Source organism: Oncorhynchus masou, chromosome 12, assembly GCF_036934945.1.
Source record: "Oncorhynchus masou masou isolate Uvic2021 chromosome 12, UVic_Omas_1.1, whole genome shotgun sequence".
Lineage (NCBI taxonomy): Eukaryota > Metazoa > Chordata > Actinopteri > Salmoniformes > Salmonidae > Oncorhynchus > Oncorhynchus masou.
In genome coordinates, this window is record NC_088223.1 from 60,487,682 (window position 1) to 60,507,338 (window position 19,657).

At 43.3% G+C, this 19,657-nt stretch overlaps 1 protein-coding gene across 1 annotated transcript in view; it reads left to right on the plus strand.

Annotated features, from left to right (window-relative positions):
• Nucleotides 1–19,657, plus strand: part of LOC135550534 (teneurin-1-like) — a 187,786-nt gene that overhangs the window by 163,376 nt on the left and 4,753 nt on the right. Inside the window, exons 24-31 of the mRNA XM_064981453.1 lie at nucleotides 4,266–4,420; nucleotides 8,753–9,119; nucleotides 9,512–10,022; nucleotides 10,882–11,054; nucleotides 11,808–12,043; nucleotides 14,111–14,404; nucleotides 14,536–14,926; nucleotides 17,745–18,965. Of these exons, the coding sequence (XP_064837525.1) occupies nucleotides 4,266–4,420; nucleotides 8,753–9,119; nucleotides 9,512–10,022; nucleotides 10,882–11,054; nucleotides 11,808–12,043; nucleotides 14,111–14,404; nucleotides 14,536–14,926; nucleotides 17,745–18,965 (3,348 nt within the window). The remainder of the gene's footprint in view (nucleotides 1–4,265; nucleotides 4,421–8,752; nucleotides 9,120–9,511; nucleotides 10,023–10,881; nucleotides 11,055–11,807; nucleotides 12,044–14,110; nucleotides 14,405–14,535; nucleotides 14,927–17,744; nucleotides 18,966–19,657) is intronic.

Sequence of the window (19,657 nt, forward strand, 5' to 3'; positions counted from 1 at the left end):
TGGCATAGAGGCCGCCAGTGCCTCTTTAATGAGGAGGCGTGCGTGAAAGTGGCAGGAGCAGTCATCTGTAAACACATGTACGATCAGGCAGAACCCACAGATCAGTCTCTCTGATGTGGAGCAACTGGCTGTGGAAGCCAGGGAGCGACACCAGGCACCCAATCATCCCAAGCAGGCGGCTTCCTCCACCTAGTACTGCCCAGACTAGGCTGCCCTGGATATGCATCTCCTCGCCCCTGTGGCAGGGACCAGGGATGGATAAGGGTCAAGAGCTTCTCCTCAAAATTAATGTTTTCCCTTCTTTATTTTATTAAATACATTGGGCAAGGTATTAATGCTGGGTCAGACCTGGTGACTGGTCAATTTATCATCTCATTTCCCACCTTTTCCCCAGGGCATCCACCTAAGCTTGTGCTGTGAAATGTTACATGATACCCAGGGTAATAGCTTTGTACTACTGGCATCTGAAGTAGTATTATTTTGTCTGTGCCATCAATTATTTGGTCTCTCTCGTTCAGCAGTGACTGTACCTCACCAGGCCAGTGTTTGGGGGTTGGGGGATTCAATGAGGTAACCTAGACATGATTAATTTACAGAGGGCTTAATCAATCATCTCTGGACAATTCATCTATTTAGTGCTACTTTTAGACCTCTCATATACATAGGTGTCATATACTGTAAGTACCATAGACAATGTATATTTGCATTTCAAATTATATTTTGAATGTATTTCATTATGAATTTATTATAAACCTAACAACTACTACGACATACATTAAGTCTACTACAGTATAGGAGAGCTTGACATGTTGGACACAGTAGAAATCCTCCGACTAGTGTAATCCTCGCGTTTCTCTCAATATGTTGGAAATGGAGAAGACCGCAGTCTAAGGTAGTATTGGTCAATAATTCCATCAACAGTATCCCTCAAATTAAAAGAAGTGATTAGATCTGCTTCAACCCGGCTTCCCTGCCTGTAAGACTGGAACTAATCCTCAGATCCAAGAAGTAAACATGTTGCCCATCGTATTAGCAGCTTCACCCCCAAGGTTACAGATATTTACATTGAGCTGTTTTGTATTTTGGAATTTTAATTAGACCAAACAAATAAGTTGAAACATGTTTTTCATCTTATTAATTTAGGAGTGTTTTGCTTACCATGGGGGGATTCTGCTCTGCTCTGCTCTCTATTTCAGTACTATCTCTGTTATTTGGGACACTCTGAAGGGTATGAGGGGAACACTTATCATCCCACATCATGCATAATTAACTAAATGATGAGGGTGATATGTCATGCAATTAAGCTGGAATGATGAGGTATGTCTGTAAACAAGCAGTATTGACACCGATGTTGTGCGAACTTGTGAGTATTTTGGTTGAAAAATATTTAAAAAAAAATCGAATTATGCATTTGGATTTCTATTATTCATGGGCACATGTCTGGCAATCAGTTAAAAATATATTCCTCAGTATCTCTGTGTCTTAAATGAAATTAGCCTACCAATCATTGCATATTTGAGGATATAATGTTGTCATGTGCAGAGTTTGTTCAGACTGCTCGAATAGATTATTAAGATTTTCCAGGAAAGCTTAACCACACACAGTATCTGTAGGATCTCAGTATCATCTTATGTACACAATGTTGAAATAAATTACAATTAATTGATTGGTTTCATCATTGATTGGTCAGAGGAGTGAGTCTACTCTCCTGGTTTCTCTGGCCCTGACCAGTGGCTGAATGAGAGATAACTGGCAGCATACAGACATACAGCTCCCCTAGACGAGTTGGCTGGCCAGCCCTGATGTAAACACTGTGTGGACATGGACACAAAGCCAATAGGTCCAAGGCTAGTCCCAGAGAAGCAGCCAACGTGATGCCATTCAGCCCACTAGGCTTACTAAGTGTCTGACTCGACAGGATATCTCAATCTGACCTTGAGTGGTACAATCAGAGGCGCAACTTTGGTTTTAGATGTAGGGGGGGGCATTATTTTAAATTTGATTTGATCCAGTCAGATAAACACTCAAACAACTTACCCGACCGCTCGGAAGCATCCACATGGTCCTAAAGCACACCGTTGCCTCGTTTTGTATCACTTTCAGATTGTGGGGGGGACATGTCCCTAGTGAAAGTTTCGCCCCTGGGTACAAGGATCAATGGCAGAATTGTGTTGTCTGATTGTTCACACGGACAAAGTAAAGAAGTCCATTCTATAGGATTTCCAAGGCCTCTCCATGGCAATTCATTCACTGCACTGTAGGCCTCTCCATGGCAATCCATTTACTGCACTGTAGGCCTCTCCATGGCAATCCATTTACTGCACTGTAGGCCTCTCCATGGCAATCCATTTACTGCACTGTAGGCCTCTCCATGGCAATCCATTAACTGCACTGTAGGCCTCAATCCATGGCAATCCATTAACTGCACTGTAGGCCTCTCCATGGCAATCCATTTACTGCACTGTAGGCCTCTCCATGGCAATCCATTAACTGCACTGTAGGCCTCTCCATGGCAATCCATTTACTGCACTGTAGGCCTCTCCATGGCAATCCATTTACTGCACTGTAGGCCTCTCCATGGCAATCCATTTACTGCACTGTAGGCCTCTCCATGGCAATCCATTAACTGCACTGTAGGCCTCTCCATGGCAATCCATTAACTGCACTGTAGGCCTCTCCATGGCAATCCATTAACTGCACTGTAGGCCTCTCAATGGCAATCCATTTACTGCACTGTAGGCCTCTCCATGGCAATCCATTTACTGCACTGTACCTCAGAATTGTCCATTCCTGATTAAACATGAAATGCACAAACATTGTGTTGTTGTGTAATTCCACAGTTGTATGTCACACAGCTGTTCTTTTCAGCTCCCAAGCCTACGTTGACAGTCTTAGTTGAAAACCTACACAGTACAGTGTATATGTAGAGTGTGCAAAGCTGTCATCAAGGCAAAGGGTGGCTATTTGAAGAATCTCAAATATAAAATATATTTTGATTTGTTGAACACTTTTTTGGTTACTACATGAGTCCATGTGTTATTTGGTAGTTTTGATGTCGTCCCTAGTATTCTACAATGCAGAAAATAGTCAAAAATGAAGAAAAGCCCTTGAATGAGTAGGTGTTGTAAAACCTTTGACCGGTAGTGTAATCAGGCAGTAGTTATGACAAAGAATGAAACCATATTGAAGTGTATTATTTATTACATACATTTTATTTTTTTGGCACTGGTCAGTGTGTTAAAAACGTTAGCTTCATAACACCCGTTGAAACCTCAAAAGCATATACTTCTATCTATTCACATTTTACTCAGACCGCATCTTTTCATTCGCAGAGAAGGGTTGTCATCCACTGTTGCTGTGTTGACTATTTTGTCATCTTTTTCAATGAACACAATAAGAAGATGCTGTTCCATGCATATTGCAACTAGCCAAATCGTTGCCTTGAACCTCTTTCAAACTGAAATGTTAGAATTGGTTTTAAGGATGTAAGCTCCTCTAAGACGATTAAAGCTGCTTCATTCATTGGGATCGGAGAACGGTAGAGAAGCCAGCAGCATGCGATCTGGAATCTGCATTGCTTTGTGAACTCTAGAGGCTCCCAACTTGCAGTGCAAATCTCATCAGATAATACCCAGACACTTGATTAAATGAATTGGCTATATTATCATGCAGCACACATCTCTGTGGGGAGAAGGGGGCTGATGACGGGGATAAAAGTAGTCACATGCTCCTCAGTCTACCATGAAGGATCACTCTTTGAACAAACATGCTTCAGACTCACTGTTGTCTACTGAAGGGTTTCCCAAACTCACTCCCGGGGCCCCCCCCTGGGTGCACCTTTTGGTTTTTAGCCTAGCACTACATAACTGATTCAAATAACCAACTCATCATCAATCTTTGATTATTTGAATCAGCTGTGTAGTGCCAGGGCAAAAGGTTTGTGAAGCCCTGGTGTAATGTGTATATGTGTATTGTCCAATAAGGAATAAATAACAGTGTTAAGATGACATACAATATTTCATCATCTTCCTTTAAAGGGAGTTCAGTGATAATATACCTAAATGATTGTCATAAACAGCCTGTGTCACCTGACTGGTCTCTTGACCGTCAATGTAATATCAAACTTCTAATATTGTCATTATAATCACATCTACTCTGTGACAACCCTGTTTAGGCATCTAACTGAACATTCAAACAACATTTTACTGCTGTTACTGCTGCCTGAGCTGTGCAGTAATGAATTGTCTCTCCTTCCCCTCCGACAGGGATTGCAGTGGACAAGCAAGGATTTGTCTACTTTGTTGATGGTACCATGATTCGCAAGATCAATGGGAAAGGAATGATATCAACTGTCATTGGTTCCAACGGCTTGATGTCCACTCAACCGTTAAGCTGTGACGCCCGCATGGATATTTCACAGGTGAGATGGCTGGACGGCTAATACACGCACGCGCACGCACGCGCGCACACACACGCGCACGCACGCACACGCACACACACACACCACACACACAGCTAGGAATGTCAGGTTTTCCAAGCCCGACGTTTACTTAGAGCAGTACTGGTAGACTTAACAGACAGAATGGTATTTCAAAAGCTATTCTATACCCCTTATCTAATATGTATATCCTCCTTTAGTTCCAAGGATCTAATCATGCAACAATTCCATTTGAACCTACATGCAGTCATCTATAAGTAACAGAGTTTAAGTCGTCAATCAGTCATCAAAGCATTAAAACTGATTTTAGTGATCAGCAATTAGACTTTAATGTCCAAAAGGTTTATAAAAAAAGAAAGAAAAAAATAGACAGATCTTATATATCTATCTGACCTATAAAAATGGAGAGGCCTGATAGAGGACATTTCCTTTGAGACGTTCCCGTCATGATTAACTGGCCTCAGCCCCTGAATGCTCCCTCTCAATGGTGAATTATATTCTTGCTTCTGTCTCTGCTCTCACGGGCAGCTGAGGCCCAGACCAGCACGGGATGCACCCTGACTCAGAGAGCAATTATTCTCAGCCCCCCGGACCTTGCCATAGGAAACCACCTTATTAAGTTCTCACCAAAAGTTGTAAAAATGCTGAGGCTGGCTAACCTTCAGAGGGCTGCAGATATATACCCTACAGTCACACTCTCTCTACAGACTCTCTCTCTCTCTTTATCTCTCTACCCCTCTTCCTCGACACTCTTAGAAAAAAGGGTTCTTCAGCTGTCCCCATAGGAGAACCCTTTTTGTTTCCAGGTAAATCCCTTTTGGGTTTCATGTAGAACCCTCTGTAGAAAGGGTTTCTACATGAAACTGAAATGGTTCTACCTGGAACCAAAAGGGTTCTACTTAGAACAAAAACAAGGTCTTCAAAGGGTTCTCCTATGGGGACAGCCAAAGAACCCCTTTAGGTTCTAGATAGCACCTTTTTTTCTAAGAGTGTACCACTCTCTCTCTCTCTCTCTCTCTGCCTTTCTCTCTACCCTTTTATCTCTCTCTCTCACTCTTCTTCACAGCAACACAGCACATTGACCCACATCTGAGCGGGTTGCACAGCTCTGAATAGGGAACAGGGAAATTAACTGCTGTGCCCCCATAAGGGCTTATCACATAAGGAGCGCACAATTCTCCTCTTATGCCCAGATTTACTCCTGTAGAATGCTACTCCTGTAGAATGCTACTCCTGTAGAATGCTACTCCTGTAGAATGATTATCCATGCGCATCACTGGGCTGGATCACGTGCCGATGAACCCATCAAAGCACTCATGAAAAGCGACAAAACTATATTAGATCATAATGGGTGTGGGTTTCCTCCAGAGCATTCGCATGATCTGAGTCTGAGATTGTGATGCTGTAGAGAGAGGCAACAGGGACATTGCATACTGTACCGTCTCAATTAAACCTGTATATAGGAGGATACTGTATGCTTGTGAGAACGAAAGCCTATTTTGCATCACAATAATCCGATCATTGACACTCCCTATTATTCCCATAGACATTTGACATTTGAGAAGCAGCATGACAAAGCATTAAATTAAATGCTTGAAATTCAGATGATATCTTGCATACAGCTATTCTTTTTACTGTCCGTGTTTCAGGCTTTGCGTTCCTGGCTTTCATTTTCTGACAATTCCTTTTGTTGGTTTTCTGAATGAGCCCTTTTCCGTGGATGTATTATGCAGTGGAATGATTTCAAACAACTTCATCCTCAAGATGCTAACTTGCAAGTTGGCGCTCTCCCTCCTCCTCAGGTATCTCACATGCAAAGCTTGATGTTCTACTGTGATACAATCAGATATCCAAACTATCAGACCACAGCCTCGAATCACAGTAATGGCCAGTATTGCAGTGAGTTGGCCATTTTTAATATGATGTGTGGTGGTGGTTTATATATAGGTTTGGCAATGGTATTCCCTTTTCTCCAGAATTCTCCATGCATATTTGTTGGTGTGTGCAAGGCCTAAGGCCTCTCAGCATGCACAGCCCAACAAATACTTTAAACTGTGACCCCAGATTGGAACAAAGCTGATTTCTGTGCAGGAGGCAAATGAGAGTTATTTAGTTGTTGAATCACACTGGAAGATAAACACTGTCTCATCTCAAGAGCAATGTGTTTCTCCCCCAAGCCATTCTGAAAACAATAGAAGGCTGAAGAGATCTAAGAACCAAAGGGAGTCCAATACTCCATTCAATCCACCACTCCGGGCTTTTACAGTGCAATAAGGCATAACTCTCTGGTTCCCCTCCCCTAGCAAATGAGACCCCTGCAAGTGAATAATAAAGCTCTTTATTTATAAGGGTTGGGAGAGAGTTGTATTGAGTCACCGCAAACAGATTAGCATTGTGTGGGTACAGAGTGAATTGAAATCATGGAAAAGTTCAGTGATAGTGTATTATATGTGACAGAGCCTATCACACTATTCCAGATTTTCATGCAAACAAAATGCAAGCATATGACAGCATTTAGGTGGAGCAGGTTGCATTGATTTTGTTTTTTCAATCACAGGAGAGAAAAACGCATGATGTCAATTAGCGTTGTTTTTGGGGGGGGAGCTGCCAGGCTTCTCGCACAACACAGATGTGCTTTGAAACGATGGCTGCAGTGGGAAAAGTCACCTCCAATTTGAATGCGTGGACACTATACTGTCAGTATATTTTGTTACCAGTGTCGAGAAGTGTCAAATTATTCCCGAACAGATCCCTTTCATTCATGCACAATTGACTTGCATTTATACAGTCCCTTTCATCAGATCATCTCAGTGCTTGAAGGTGAGATGGCAACTAATTTTATCCTCCACCAATCTGAATCATTCACCCCTATTGTGCCGGAACACTTTGCACCCATTATTTGTGGTGGAAGAATGGTTTTTCATGATCCGATTAAACAGAGGGGTGATTATATGGGCACATTTCTTTATTAGGACTGTCCAGCACCCTTAAGTATCCCACTCACGCTTAGTGAACTGTACCTTGGAGCTTTTTATTTCAAATGTGTGTCCTTAGCTGAGTCTCAGGGGAACACAGTGTGAGCACACGTACAAAAATGACCTTAGTTACATTACCACTTGTACAATTGTACAATAGTCACATGCTATTATATGGCTTTCACAATATGTCCTCTATTTGAAATTACCTACTTAATATTGCTGAATGTATGACACTGACAGACTTTGCCCAAGAAGTCTACACAGCGTACAGTGCCTTCAGAAATAATTCACACCCCTAGACTTTTTTCACATTTAAAATGGATTAAATAGAAAAGAAATGTGTCACTGGCCTACACACAATACCGCATAATGTCAAAGTGGAATTATGCTTTTCGAAATGTCTACAAATTAATAAAAAATGAAAAGAAATGTCTTGAGTCAATAAGTATTCAACCCCTTAGTTATGGCAAGCCTAAATAAGTTCAGGAGTAAAAATGTGCTTAACAAGTCACATGCTCACTGTGTGCAATTATAGTGTTTAACATGATTTTTGAACAACTAACTCATCTCTGTACCCCACATATACAATTATCTGTAAGGTCCCTCAGTAGAGCAGGGAATTTCAACCACAGATTGTCTACTTTACACCAGACACTGGGAGATGAATTCACCTTTCAGCAGGACAATAACCTAAAACACAAGGCTAATTCTACACTGGAGTTACATAGAAGACAGTGAATGTTTCTGAATGGCAGAGTTACAGTTTTGACTTAAATCTGCTTAAAAAGCTTTGGCAAGACCTGAAAATGGTTGTATAGCAATAAACAACAACCAATTTGACAGTAGAAGAATTTTGAAAAGAATAATGGGCAAATGTTGCACAATTCAGGTGTGGAAAGCTCTCAGAGACTTTCCCAGAAAAACTCACAGCTGTAATCTCTGCCAAAGGGGATTCTAGAATGTATTGAATCAGGGGGTTGAATACTTATCTAATCAGTATTTTTTATAAATATTTTACAAATGTTAGAATTTTTCTTCCACTTTGACATTACAGATTATTTTGTGTAGATCGTTAAAAAAAACTGACAAATCAATTTTAATTCCACTTTGTAGCACAACAAAATCTGGAAAAAGTCAAGGGGTGTGAATACTTTCTGAAGGCACTGTCTGTGCAATTCTGACTACTTCTTTTACATAACATTGCATAATATTCATTACAATATGAATACAATATTTAGATAATCAAAGACAGTAGAAAAACTGTAAAGAAAATGTTTCAGGAGAAACTTTGCGGCACCCATCTATGTACACTTGTTAAACTGTTTCCCTGCTCTAGGTTCGTCTAGAATGGCCCACCTACCTGGCTGTCAACCCCATGGACAACTCCCTGTACATCTTGGACAACAACATAGTGATCCAGGTGTCAGAGAGCAGCCAGGTAAGGATCGTGGCGGGCCGGCCCATCCACTGCCAGGTCCCTGGGATCGACCACTACCTGGTCAGCAAGGCAGCTGTCCACTCCACCCTGGAGGCAGCCAAAGCCATCGCAGTTTCCCACCAGGGCACACTCTACATCGCTGAGACGGACGAGAGGAAGATCAACCGCATCCAGCAGGTCACCACCAACGGGGAGATCTCTGTGGTGGCCGGGGCGCCCACTGAGTGTGACTGCAAGATCGACCCCAACTGTGACTGCTTCTCTGGTGGGTCCCCTGTTGTGAACACCATTATGCCTCAGACTAACTTCAGCAGTCTATCAGAGACCTGTGGAGAGGCTCTCTGGATGGACATGCAATGATTTGGAACTATTGTAACCCGCCCACATGATGGTTATGGTGGCATCAGTCTAGCTTGACAAGACAAAGATACTTTAACGTGTGAAATATCTCAGTAGAGGGCTGGGATGAACTGCAACTTCATTTGGCTTTTGCTCAACACTCAGTTTGTCTATGATGTATTATTCATATACATTTTATTTGACATCGCGACTTGTCAAACACCACATTATTATAAGTATAAATACATAAATAGTTTTTCAATGTATTCTACCTTAGCTGGTTGAGTGCTCAATCTCTGCATTGTCCTTTTTCCACAGGCGATGGTGGATATGCCCGTGATGCCAAGCTAAAGGCTCCCTCGTCCCTGGCTGTTTCCCCTAACGGGACTCTGTACATCTCAGACCTGGGGAACATCCGTATCAGGGCCCTGTCCCCCAACAGGCCCCAGCTCAACCAGAACAGCATGTATGAGATCACCTCTGTGGTGGACCAGGAGCTCTATCTGTTCAGCGTGAACGGCACCCACCTCCACACCCGCAGCCTGGTCACCGGAGACTACGTCTATAACTTCACCTACTCAGGAGAGGGCGACGTGAGCGCCGTGGTCTCCAGCGACGACACCGCGGTCCACGTGCGCCGTGATGCCAATGGCGTGCCCCTCTGGCTGCTGGTGCCCGGGGGTCAGGTCTATTGGCTCACTATCAGCAATGGGGGCGTCCTCAAGAAGGTCTCCGCCCTGGCGCATGACCTAGCGCAGATCAGCTACCATGGCAACTCAGGTCTCCTGGCAACCATGAGCAATGAGATTGCCTGGACAACGGTCTATCAGTGAGTATTCCGCAGCACTCCTTCCCGTCTGCCTATTGACGTCAATGACAATTATGCTTAAGAATATACTCTATTAGCATCCTGCATATCACAGCCAAAGTCTTGTTCCTGTCTGCCTCTATGTGAAGCTTTAAGAGCTTCACCACCTACACTCCCATTATACAGTAACATTTTGCTGCAGTATTGCAGTTTTTCAGAGAGTTTGGAATATGTAAAATTTGAAAGGTATATAAATAAGATTGTCAGAAAAAAAGGAAATATAAATGGATTTTCTAATAGAAGATTATTTCCTAAATTATGTTTTTCTCTAATTGGGGCAATTCCACAGGCTGGCCTGCGGAAATTGTCTTCTTTTTGTTGGTGAATCAAAGCCTGAAAGAGAAGTGGGAATAGTGTGATTATATAAAATGTTTGCGTAGGCATTTTGAGGGATTTGTTCAGGGGCGCATTGGGTTTAAAATCTGTTCGGATGTCAGGGGCAAAGAATCCTTTTCACTGCCTCTTTATTTTCCTCCCTTTAATTTAGTCTGATCGGCAATACAACCTCCCCTTTATTGTGTCCCTGTGAAAAAGCCGAAATCCACTCAAACTCCATTCTAATACTGTCCTCAGTGTCCTGCAGTGACTGCCGTTGGAGGTCAAACCTCATTGGCTCCTTTGTTCCAGCAGCATTGTTATACTGTCACCCAGTGGTGAAACTATGGAACTACAGGAAGGCGCTCAGCTCCTTCCAAAATTTGAATATTCTGGAATCCACAGTAAATGTTTCCATTTTACTATACAAGGTTGTCATAATATTTTAAGACCCAGATTTCAGACCTTGTTAGGATGTTATATGACTGGGTGTGTCCTTGACCAGGTATAATTCTGATGGTCATCTCATCAATGTCACCTTGCCAACGGGAGAGGTCAGCAGTTTCTACGGCAATATGGAGAAATCAGTGCGGGTGGAAGCAGACACTTCAAATCGGGAGAAATTCATCACAGCCACAAACTTCTCTGCTGCCAGCACTATCTATACATTACGCCAAGGTAGTAGTAAGGTTTCGCGTCAGTTTCTCATCTCTCGGTTTTTTTTTTTTTCATTATCATGCCGCACTGTCACTGGGGAGAGGGCATGTGAAGTCAGGCATGTCACCAGCAATGATGAAGCAAATGCATTCCTTTCTATATCTACGTTATTTCGGTCTCCTTAACGCATTGTTCACATGCATGCCTTTACAAGGTTAACAGTTTTAATGACGGCCCAACAGCTATTTAATAGAGTATTAAAATAAAAATGAGATGACAGGTCTGACAAAGGTGTGAAGAGTTGGTGAGGAAGTAAACACGGACTTTCCTACAAACAGCAAAGAAGAGAGAAGTGAGAGAGCTGCTGAGAGCGGAGTTTATTCCATGTCTCACAATCTCCTTTCACACGGTCACACCTCTGTTCTCACATAGACACACAAGTGGTTTGTAGAAATATAGTGACTCAAGGAGATACCAATGAAATGTCACATGGCACATGCAATAATATACCATTCTGTTATCTCTTCAATAAAAGTGGTGAATAATATTATTCATGTCTTTTATTGAAGAGATAACACAGTGGTATTACTGAAACATGCATATTCAACAGTCAGTTTAATTATAATACTTTTCCCCCTGACTGCTGCCATTCAGGGTATGTAGGCTACAGTGGCAGTATGAGTTGGCTGTCCCTGTTGTAGTACTGCATGAGTTAACCTCTCTCTTTCTACATCCCACTCACTCTCTGTTACTCGGTCACATGTCCCCACACAGAGCATGCTCAAAACACGTACCGTGTGAGTTCGGACGGCTCTCTGTGGGTGACGTTCGCCAGCGGCATGGAGGTGACCCTGAACACAGAACCCCACATCTCGGCGGGCGTGGTCAACCCCACGGTGGGCAAGTGTAACATCACCCTTCCGGGCGAGAATGCTCACAGTGTCATCGAGTGGAGGCAGAGAAGAGACCAGGCGAAAGGGAACTACACAGCCTACGAACGCAGGCTGAGGGTAAGGAAGAGACAGAACAGACTGTGTGAGCACAATACCCCTCACCATATGTGTTGTGTGGGAGGAATGTCTCCGTGTGGTACAATACAACAGTGTGCTGAAGGTGTTACGTACAGTACAGCAGACCGATTGTCTCCCTACGGGACTTTGATGACTCTTCCATAACACTACAGGTCATGGTAAATGGAAGATATACAGTGCCTTCAAAAAGTATTCATGCCCCTTTTTTTTCTCACCCATCTACACACAATGACGAAGTGAAAACACATTTTTGTAAATATTTGCACGTTCATCTGGACAAACAATAGTGCACAAGTATAAACACCATGGGAATGCACAGCCATCACACTGCTCAGGAAGGAGACTAGTTCTAGAGGAGACTAGAGATGAATGTATTTTGGTGCGAAAAGTGGGTTGGGTTGTGTTTCGGAGGATGCATGGCTTTCAACCTTTGTCTCTCCCGAGCCCGTACGGGAGTTGTAGCGAGGAGACAAGATAGTAACTACTAACAATTGGATACCACGAAATTGGGGGGATAAAGGGGTAAAATTCAACAACAACAAACAAGTATCTATATCCACAGTAAAAACGAGTCCTATATCGACATAACCTGAAAGGCTGCTCAGGAAAGAAGAAGCCACTGCTCCAAAACCAACATAAAAAAGCCAACTACACATGGGGACAAAGATTGTACTTTTTGGAGAAATGTCCTTTGGTCTGATGAAACAAAAATAGAACTGTTTGGCTATAATGACCATCGTTATGTTTGGAGGAAATAGGGGGAGGATTGCAAGCTGAAGAACACCATTCCAACCGTGAAGCACGGGGGTGGCAGCATCATGTTTTAGAGGTGCTTTGCTGCAGGAGGGACTGGTGCACTTCACAAAATAGATGGCATCATGAGGGAGGAAAATTATGTTTATATATTGAAGCAACATCTCAAGACATCAGTCAGGAAGCTTGGTCGCAAATGGGTCTTCCAAATGGACAATGACCCCAAGCAAACTTCAAAATTTGTGGCAGATGGCTTAAGGATAACAAAATCAAGGTATTGGAGTGGCCATCACAAAGCCCTGACCTCAATCCTATAGAAAAGTTGTGGGCAGAACTGAAAATGCGTGTGCGAGCAAAGAGGCCTACAAACCTGATTGGTAGGAGGAATAAGTCAAACATTCTGCACAGTCGTTCCCTCGTTAGCCTCCTTTCTAAGCCATGTCAGGAGGAATGGGCCACAATTCACCCAACTTATTGTGGGAAGCTTGTGGAAGGCAACCCAAAACGTTTGACCCTCGTTAAACAATTTAAAACAATGCTACCAAATACTAATTGAGTGTACGTAAACTTCTGACCCACTGGGAATGTGATGAAATAAATAAAAGCTGAAATAAATCATTCTTTCTACTATTATTCTGACATTTCACATTCTTAAAATAAAGTGGTGATCCTAACTGACCTAAAACAGGGAATTTTAACTAAGATTAAATGTCACGAATTGTGAAAACTGAGTTTAAATGTATTTGGCTAAGGTGTATGTAAACTTCTGACTTCAACTGTATAGACATGAATATTATGGATCCCTAGAACTTTTTTGTGGAATATTTTTAGATTCAGACAGTGAAATTGGGAAATCAATTGTATCCCAGACTTCACAGAACATGCACAGAGGGAGATACGATGATGACTGTCAGAGAAAGGAGGATAACAAGGGAAAGACTGTGCAGAATGTTTAACTTCTTCCTCCTACCAATTAGGATGAAATGAAATAAAGGCATTTAGGGCCCATTTCTAGTTGAGCTGAGGCAGAGAGGGAACATTCAGCTCCATTACTGCCTGTCTTAATCGCTATTTCTAGTGATGGTGAAAACACTAATTTACCATCACACTAAAGTCTTTAAAAGCTCTGTGTCGAATCAGCATCACAGATCTGTTTTTTAAACATAACATAGATTGTATCGCTCTTATCTCCGGGGATAGAACCGTTTTCCAGTCAACAGATCTAGTTTTGTTACTTGGAGGAACGACTGTACCACTCACTCACTTATCATTCTTGTCTCTCACCATCCCCAGGCTCACAACAGAAACGTGCTGTCCATAGACTTTAACCAAGCCACACGAGTAGGCAAGATCTATGACGACCACCGCAAGTTCACCCTGCGGATCCTCTATGACCAGATGGGGCGTCCCATCGTCTGGTCTCCCAGCAGCAAGTACAATGAGGTGAATGTGACCTACTCTCCAGCGGGCCTGGTGACCAGCATCCAGAGGGGCAACTGGTCAGAGAAACTGGAGTATGAGAATGGGAGGGTGGTCTCCAGGACATGGACCAATGGGAAGATATGGAGCTACACTTTTCTGGAGAAGGTATTCAGTTATTTGCTAGACGTGATTTATCCGGAACAAATATTGTTTTAGTTTGTTCTCTGTATGGATATGAATGAAGTGGCAGTCTGTAGCTCAGAGCATTAATCCACTTCTGTTTGTGTGTTCTGCAGTCGGTCATGCTGCTGTTGCACAGCCAGCGACGGTACACCTTTGAGTATGACCACACGGACTACCTGATGTCTGTGACCATGCCCAGTATGGTGCGTCACAGCCTGCAGTCTATGCTGTCAGTGGGCTACTACAGGAACACCTACAGCCCACCAGACAGCAGCGGAGCCTCTGTGATCCACGACTACAGCCATGATGGCCGTCTGCTCCAGACTCTGTACCTGGGCACGGGCCGCCGTATCCTCTACCGCTACACCCGCCAGTCCCGCCTGGCAGAGATCCTGTACGACACCACCCTGGTCACCTACACCTACGAGGAGACCTCCGGGGGGGTGAAGACCATCCACCTCATGAACCAGGGATTCATGTGCACCATCCGCTACAGACAGACAGGTACCGCAATACAGACCAACCTTCTAGCTAACTGGATGGGGAATAGCATGTAATGACTATACAAACGAAGACAAGCCGGTTAAACCTCAGTAATAAAGTATGATCCTCACATAACAAAAAGAAGATGATAAGATGGATTCTAAATGATTGGGATGCCATAAAGGAGCTTATTGATTTTAATAATGGAATGTATTATGACAGGTTAATGTAAGAAATAAAACCACAAATGGTTGTGCCTCTGCAGGAGTTTAAGACAATAAGCCATATAAGCTATATTAGATGAGGAGGCCTTTAGGCATAGCTGAAGATGATCCTTCATTGTGAGCTCTAATCACTATAAGCAATTCTGATAATGCTTTATGTCAGAGTAGACTTAAAGTTTGACATATAAGTCTGCTTTGAGAGATTGAGTATACCACCATGAAATACACTATTAGCACCTCTTGAAATATATCCTCTGGCATATGGCCCCAATAATTAACCCATGAGAATGATATATCCTATTCAGTCTGCTGAGTTTAAATCTATTTTTGGGAGCAAAATCCATGAATGTCTCCAGAACTCAGTAGGGATTTGAAATCCCTATAAAGCCAATGTGGAATGGCACACTGATTATATAGGGCACCAAATCAGAACCCATTCTGAAGAGATGGAGATTGGGAGTGCTGCTGTGCACTGATGAGCAATTTCCTCAGCTTTACAGACTTCTATTCTGTCCTTTTTTTAGATGTACATGTCTCGCTGTTGGGGGTCACCAGACTCTGCCAGTCTCTCCCAGTCTCCATGCTAGGCCCCCTGCACAAATCCACCTCCATTTCCTTCTAACGAATTGAAATGAACGTGTTCTTAATAGCATCCCAGGTCCTCCACTGGCTGGCCACAATAAGTCTGATTTGAAGCTGAAATAAGCAATCAGGGACAGCAGAGAGAGAGGGATGATGGTAGACGAGAGCATGAATGAGAATCCTTGAGAATATATAGCCTGGCTGGTTGATTTGGCTGGCTCAATTATGGACTTGCTGGTTACGTGCTGGTTTTGATATGGTGTACATTGTTTGCCAAAAGTAGGTGGACACCCCTTCAAATTAGTGGATTCGGCTATTTCAGCCACACCTGTTGCTGACAGGTGTATAAAATTGAGCACACAGCCATGCAATCTTCATAGAAAGACATTGGCAGTAGAATTGCCTGTACTGAAGAGCTCAGTGACTTTCAACGTGGCACCTTCGTATGATCACATCTTTCCAACGAGTCAGTTCATCAAATTTGTGCCCTGTTAGAGCTGCCCCAGTCAGCTGTAAGCGATGTAATTGTGAAGTGGAAACGTCTAGGAGCAACAATGACTCAGCCGCAAAGTGGTACGCCACACAAGCTCACAGAACGTGAACGCCGCGTGCTGAAGCACTTAGCGAGTAAAAATTGTCTGTCGGTTGCAACACTCACTACCGAGTTCCAAACTGCCTCTGGAAGCAACGTCAGTCAGCAAGCAACGTCAGTGTAAAGTTCGCCGCCATTGGACTCTGGAGCAGTGGAAATGCTTTGAATCACCCTTCACCATCTGGCAATACGATGTACAAATCTAGGTTTGGCAGATGCCAGGAGAACACTACCTGCAACAATGCATAGTGCCAACTGTAAAGTTTGGTGGAGGAATAATGGTCTGGGGCTGTTTTTCATGGTTCGAGCTAGACACCTTAGTTCCAATGAAGGAAAATCTTAATGCTACAGCATACAATGACATTATAGACGATTCTGTGCTTCTAACTACGTGGCAACAGTTTGGGGAAGGCCCTTTCCTGTTTCAGCATGACAATGCCCCCGTGCACAAAGCGAGGTCCATACAGAAATGGTTCGTCGAGATTGGTGTGGAAGAACTTGACTGGCCTACACAGAGCCCTGACCTCAACCCCACTGAACACCTTTGGGATGAATTGGAACACTGACTGCGAGCCAGGCCTAATCACCCAATGTCAGTGCCCGACCTCACCAATGCTCTTGTGTCTGAATGTAAGTCCCTGCAGCAATTTTCCAACATCTAGTGGAAAGCCTTCCCAGAAGAGTGGAGGCTGTTATAGCAGCAAAGGGTGGACTAACTCCGTATTATTGCCCATGATTTTGGAGTGAGATGTTTGACGAGCCGGTGTCCACATACTTTTGATAATGTAGTTGTATGTACTGTATACCTTCATTAAAACGGATTGCTTATATTTCACCTACTTTGATGTTATATATATTACACACTTTATCACTTCAATAGTGTAGATAACAATTAATTAACCTTGTGCACACCTACACTAAGTATCAGACTTTAGGCCTTTTTTTGTTGCTCTGTGAGTTCCTGAGCAGCTTTGAGATCCAAGTGAAGGTATTGAGCATGTTGTTAGAGGCCTTTACAGAGCTGACTGGGAGAATGAATAAGCCCACATTAATTAACTGCCATTCAATTGCTTTGTCATTCAATCTGCAATTTCAAGCATGACAGGTCAACAGCTTCCAACTTAATTTGCAGTCACATAATACTATCACCATGTAATATTCATCTCCTAAGGACAGAAGTAATTAAAATGTCTTTCATTCTGCTTTAGTTAGTTCAGTCTAAGCAATACTATGTGCAACCCATATGGGTGTGAACAAAGCAGTTTGATAACCTGGATTAGTATTGGTAGTCTTCAGGCATCTCTGCTCTGCTATTGATGATATGGATGGCTTCAAACTTTAAAGAGCTGCTAGAGTCATGAACATACATTTTATAATTACTCAGATATGACATTTCATTGTTTTTTAACGGATAATTGAATGGTGATTATTCTCCCCACAGGTCCTCTGGTTGGGAGACAGATCTACAGGTTTAGTGTGGAGGGCCTGGTGAATGCCAGATTTGACTACAGCTATAATAACTTCCGGGTCACCAGCATGCAGGCCATGATTAATGAAACCCCTCTTCCCATTGACCTTTACCGTTATGTTGATGTGTCAGGAAGAATTGAACAGTTTGGGAAATTCAGTGTCATAAACTATGACCTCAATCAAGTGATCACTACACACATCATGAAGCACACTAAGATATTTAATGCCAACGGACAAGTGATCGAGGTCCAGTACGAGATCCTGAAGTCTATTGCCTACTGGATGACAGTGCAGTATGACAACATGGGCCGCATCACTATCTGTGACATCAGGATTGGTGTGGATAACAACATCACACGCTACTCATACGAGTATGATGCTGATAGTCAGCTCCAGGCTGTGTCGGTGAATGATAGGCCACAGTGGCGCTATAGTTACGACCTCAACGGCAACATTAATTTACTGAGTCATGGCAACAGTGCCAGACTCACGCCGCTGCGCTACGACTTACGAGACCGCATAACACGGCTCGGAGAAATTCAGTACAAAATGGATGAAGATGGCTTTCTTCGCCTGCGGGGCAATGTCATGTTTGATTACAACTCCAACGGGCTGCTTGCCAAAGCGTTTGACAAAGTGTCAGAGAGGAGTGTTCACTACCGGTACGACGGCCTGGGCAGGCGCGTGGCTAGCAGGACCAGTGACGGCCAGCAGCTGCAGTACTTCTATGCCGACCTGACCAAACCCACCAGGGTGACCCACATGTACAACCACTCCAGCTCTGAGATCACCTCGCTCTATTACGACCTGCAGGGACACCTCATCGCCATGGAGCTGAGCAGCGGGGAGGAGTACTACGTAGCCTGTGATAACTCTGGCACGCCACTGGCCATCTTCAGCAGCCAAGGACACATAGTCAAGGAGATGCTCTACACCCCTTACGGAGACATCTACCAAGACTCAAACCCTTCCTTTCTGCTGATCATCGGGTTCCAGGGCGGTCTCTATGATGCGCTGACCAAGCTGGTCCACCTGGGGAGGAGGGACTATGATGTGGTGGCTGGGAGGTGGACCACTCCCAACCATAACCTGTGGACGGAGCTCAGTATCAACCCTAAGCCTTTCAACCTCTACTCCTTCAAAAACAACTACCCTGTTGCAGAGTTACAGGATGTCACCAAGTTCACTACAGGTAAGACTAATGTTGATCTAATGTCAATCCAAAATGTTATTGAACCTCAAACCTGAATGTTTAACAAAGGAAAGGGAGTTTTGTCTTTCTCTGGGGAATATATAAGTGTGCACAATTATTTGGCAACTAAATTACAAAAATAAATTCTCCTAACTCACTTGTTAATTCTCCATTTTTTTGAGAAAGTGTAACAAATAAGTAACACAAAATGACAATTAAATACAACTTTTGGCCTTTCAAAAATATTCAGTGACCAATATAGCCACCCTTATTTTCAAAAACTGCCATGAGCCTTCCATCCATGGAGTCTGTCAGTTTCTTGATCTGTTCACGATCAACTTTCGCTGAAGCAGCAACCACAGCCTCCCAAATGCTGTTAAGAGGTGTATTGTCTTCCCTTACTGTAAATCTCACGTTTGAGAAGGGCCCACAAGTTCTCAATAGGATTTAAGTCAGGTGAGGAAGGGGGCCAGGGGTCATTATTCAGGCATCTTTGAGGCCTTTACTGGCTAGCCAGCAGTGGAGTACTTGGATGCATGTGATGGAGCATTGTCCTGCATAAGGATCATGGCCTTCCTGAATGCTGAGAACTTCTTCCTGTACCACTGATTGAAGAAAGAATGTTCCAGAAACTGGCAGTAGGTTTGGGAGTTGAGTTTCAGTCCCATCTTCAACCTGAAAAGGTCCAACTA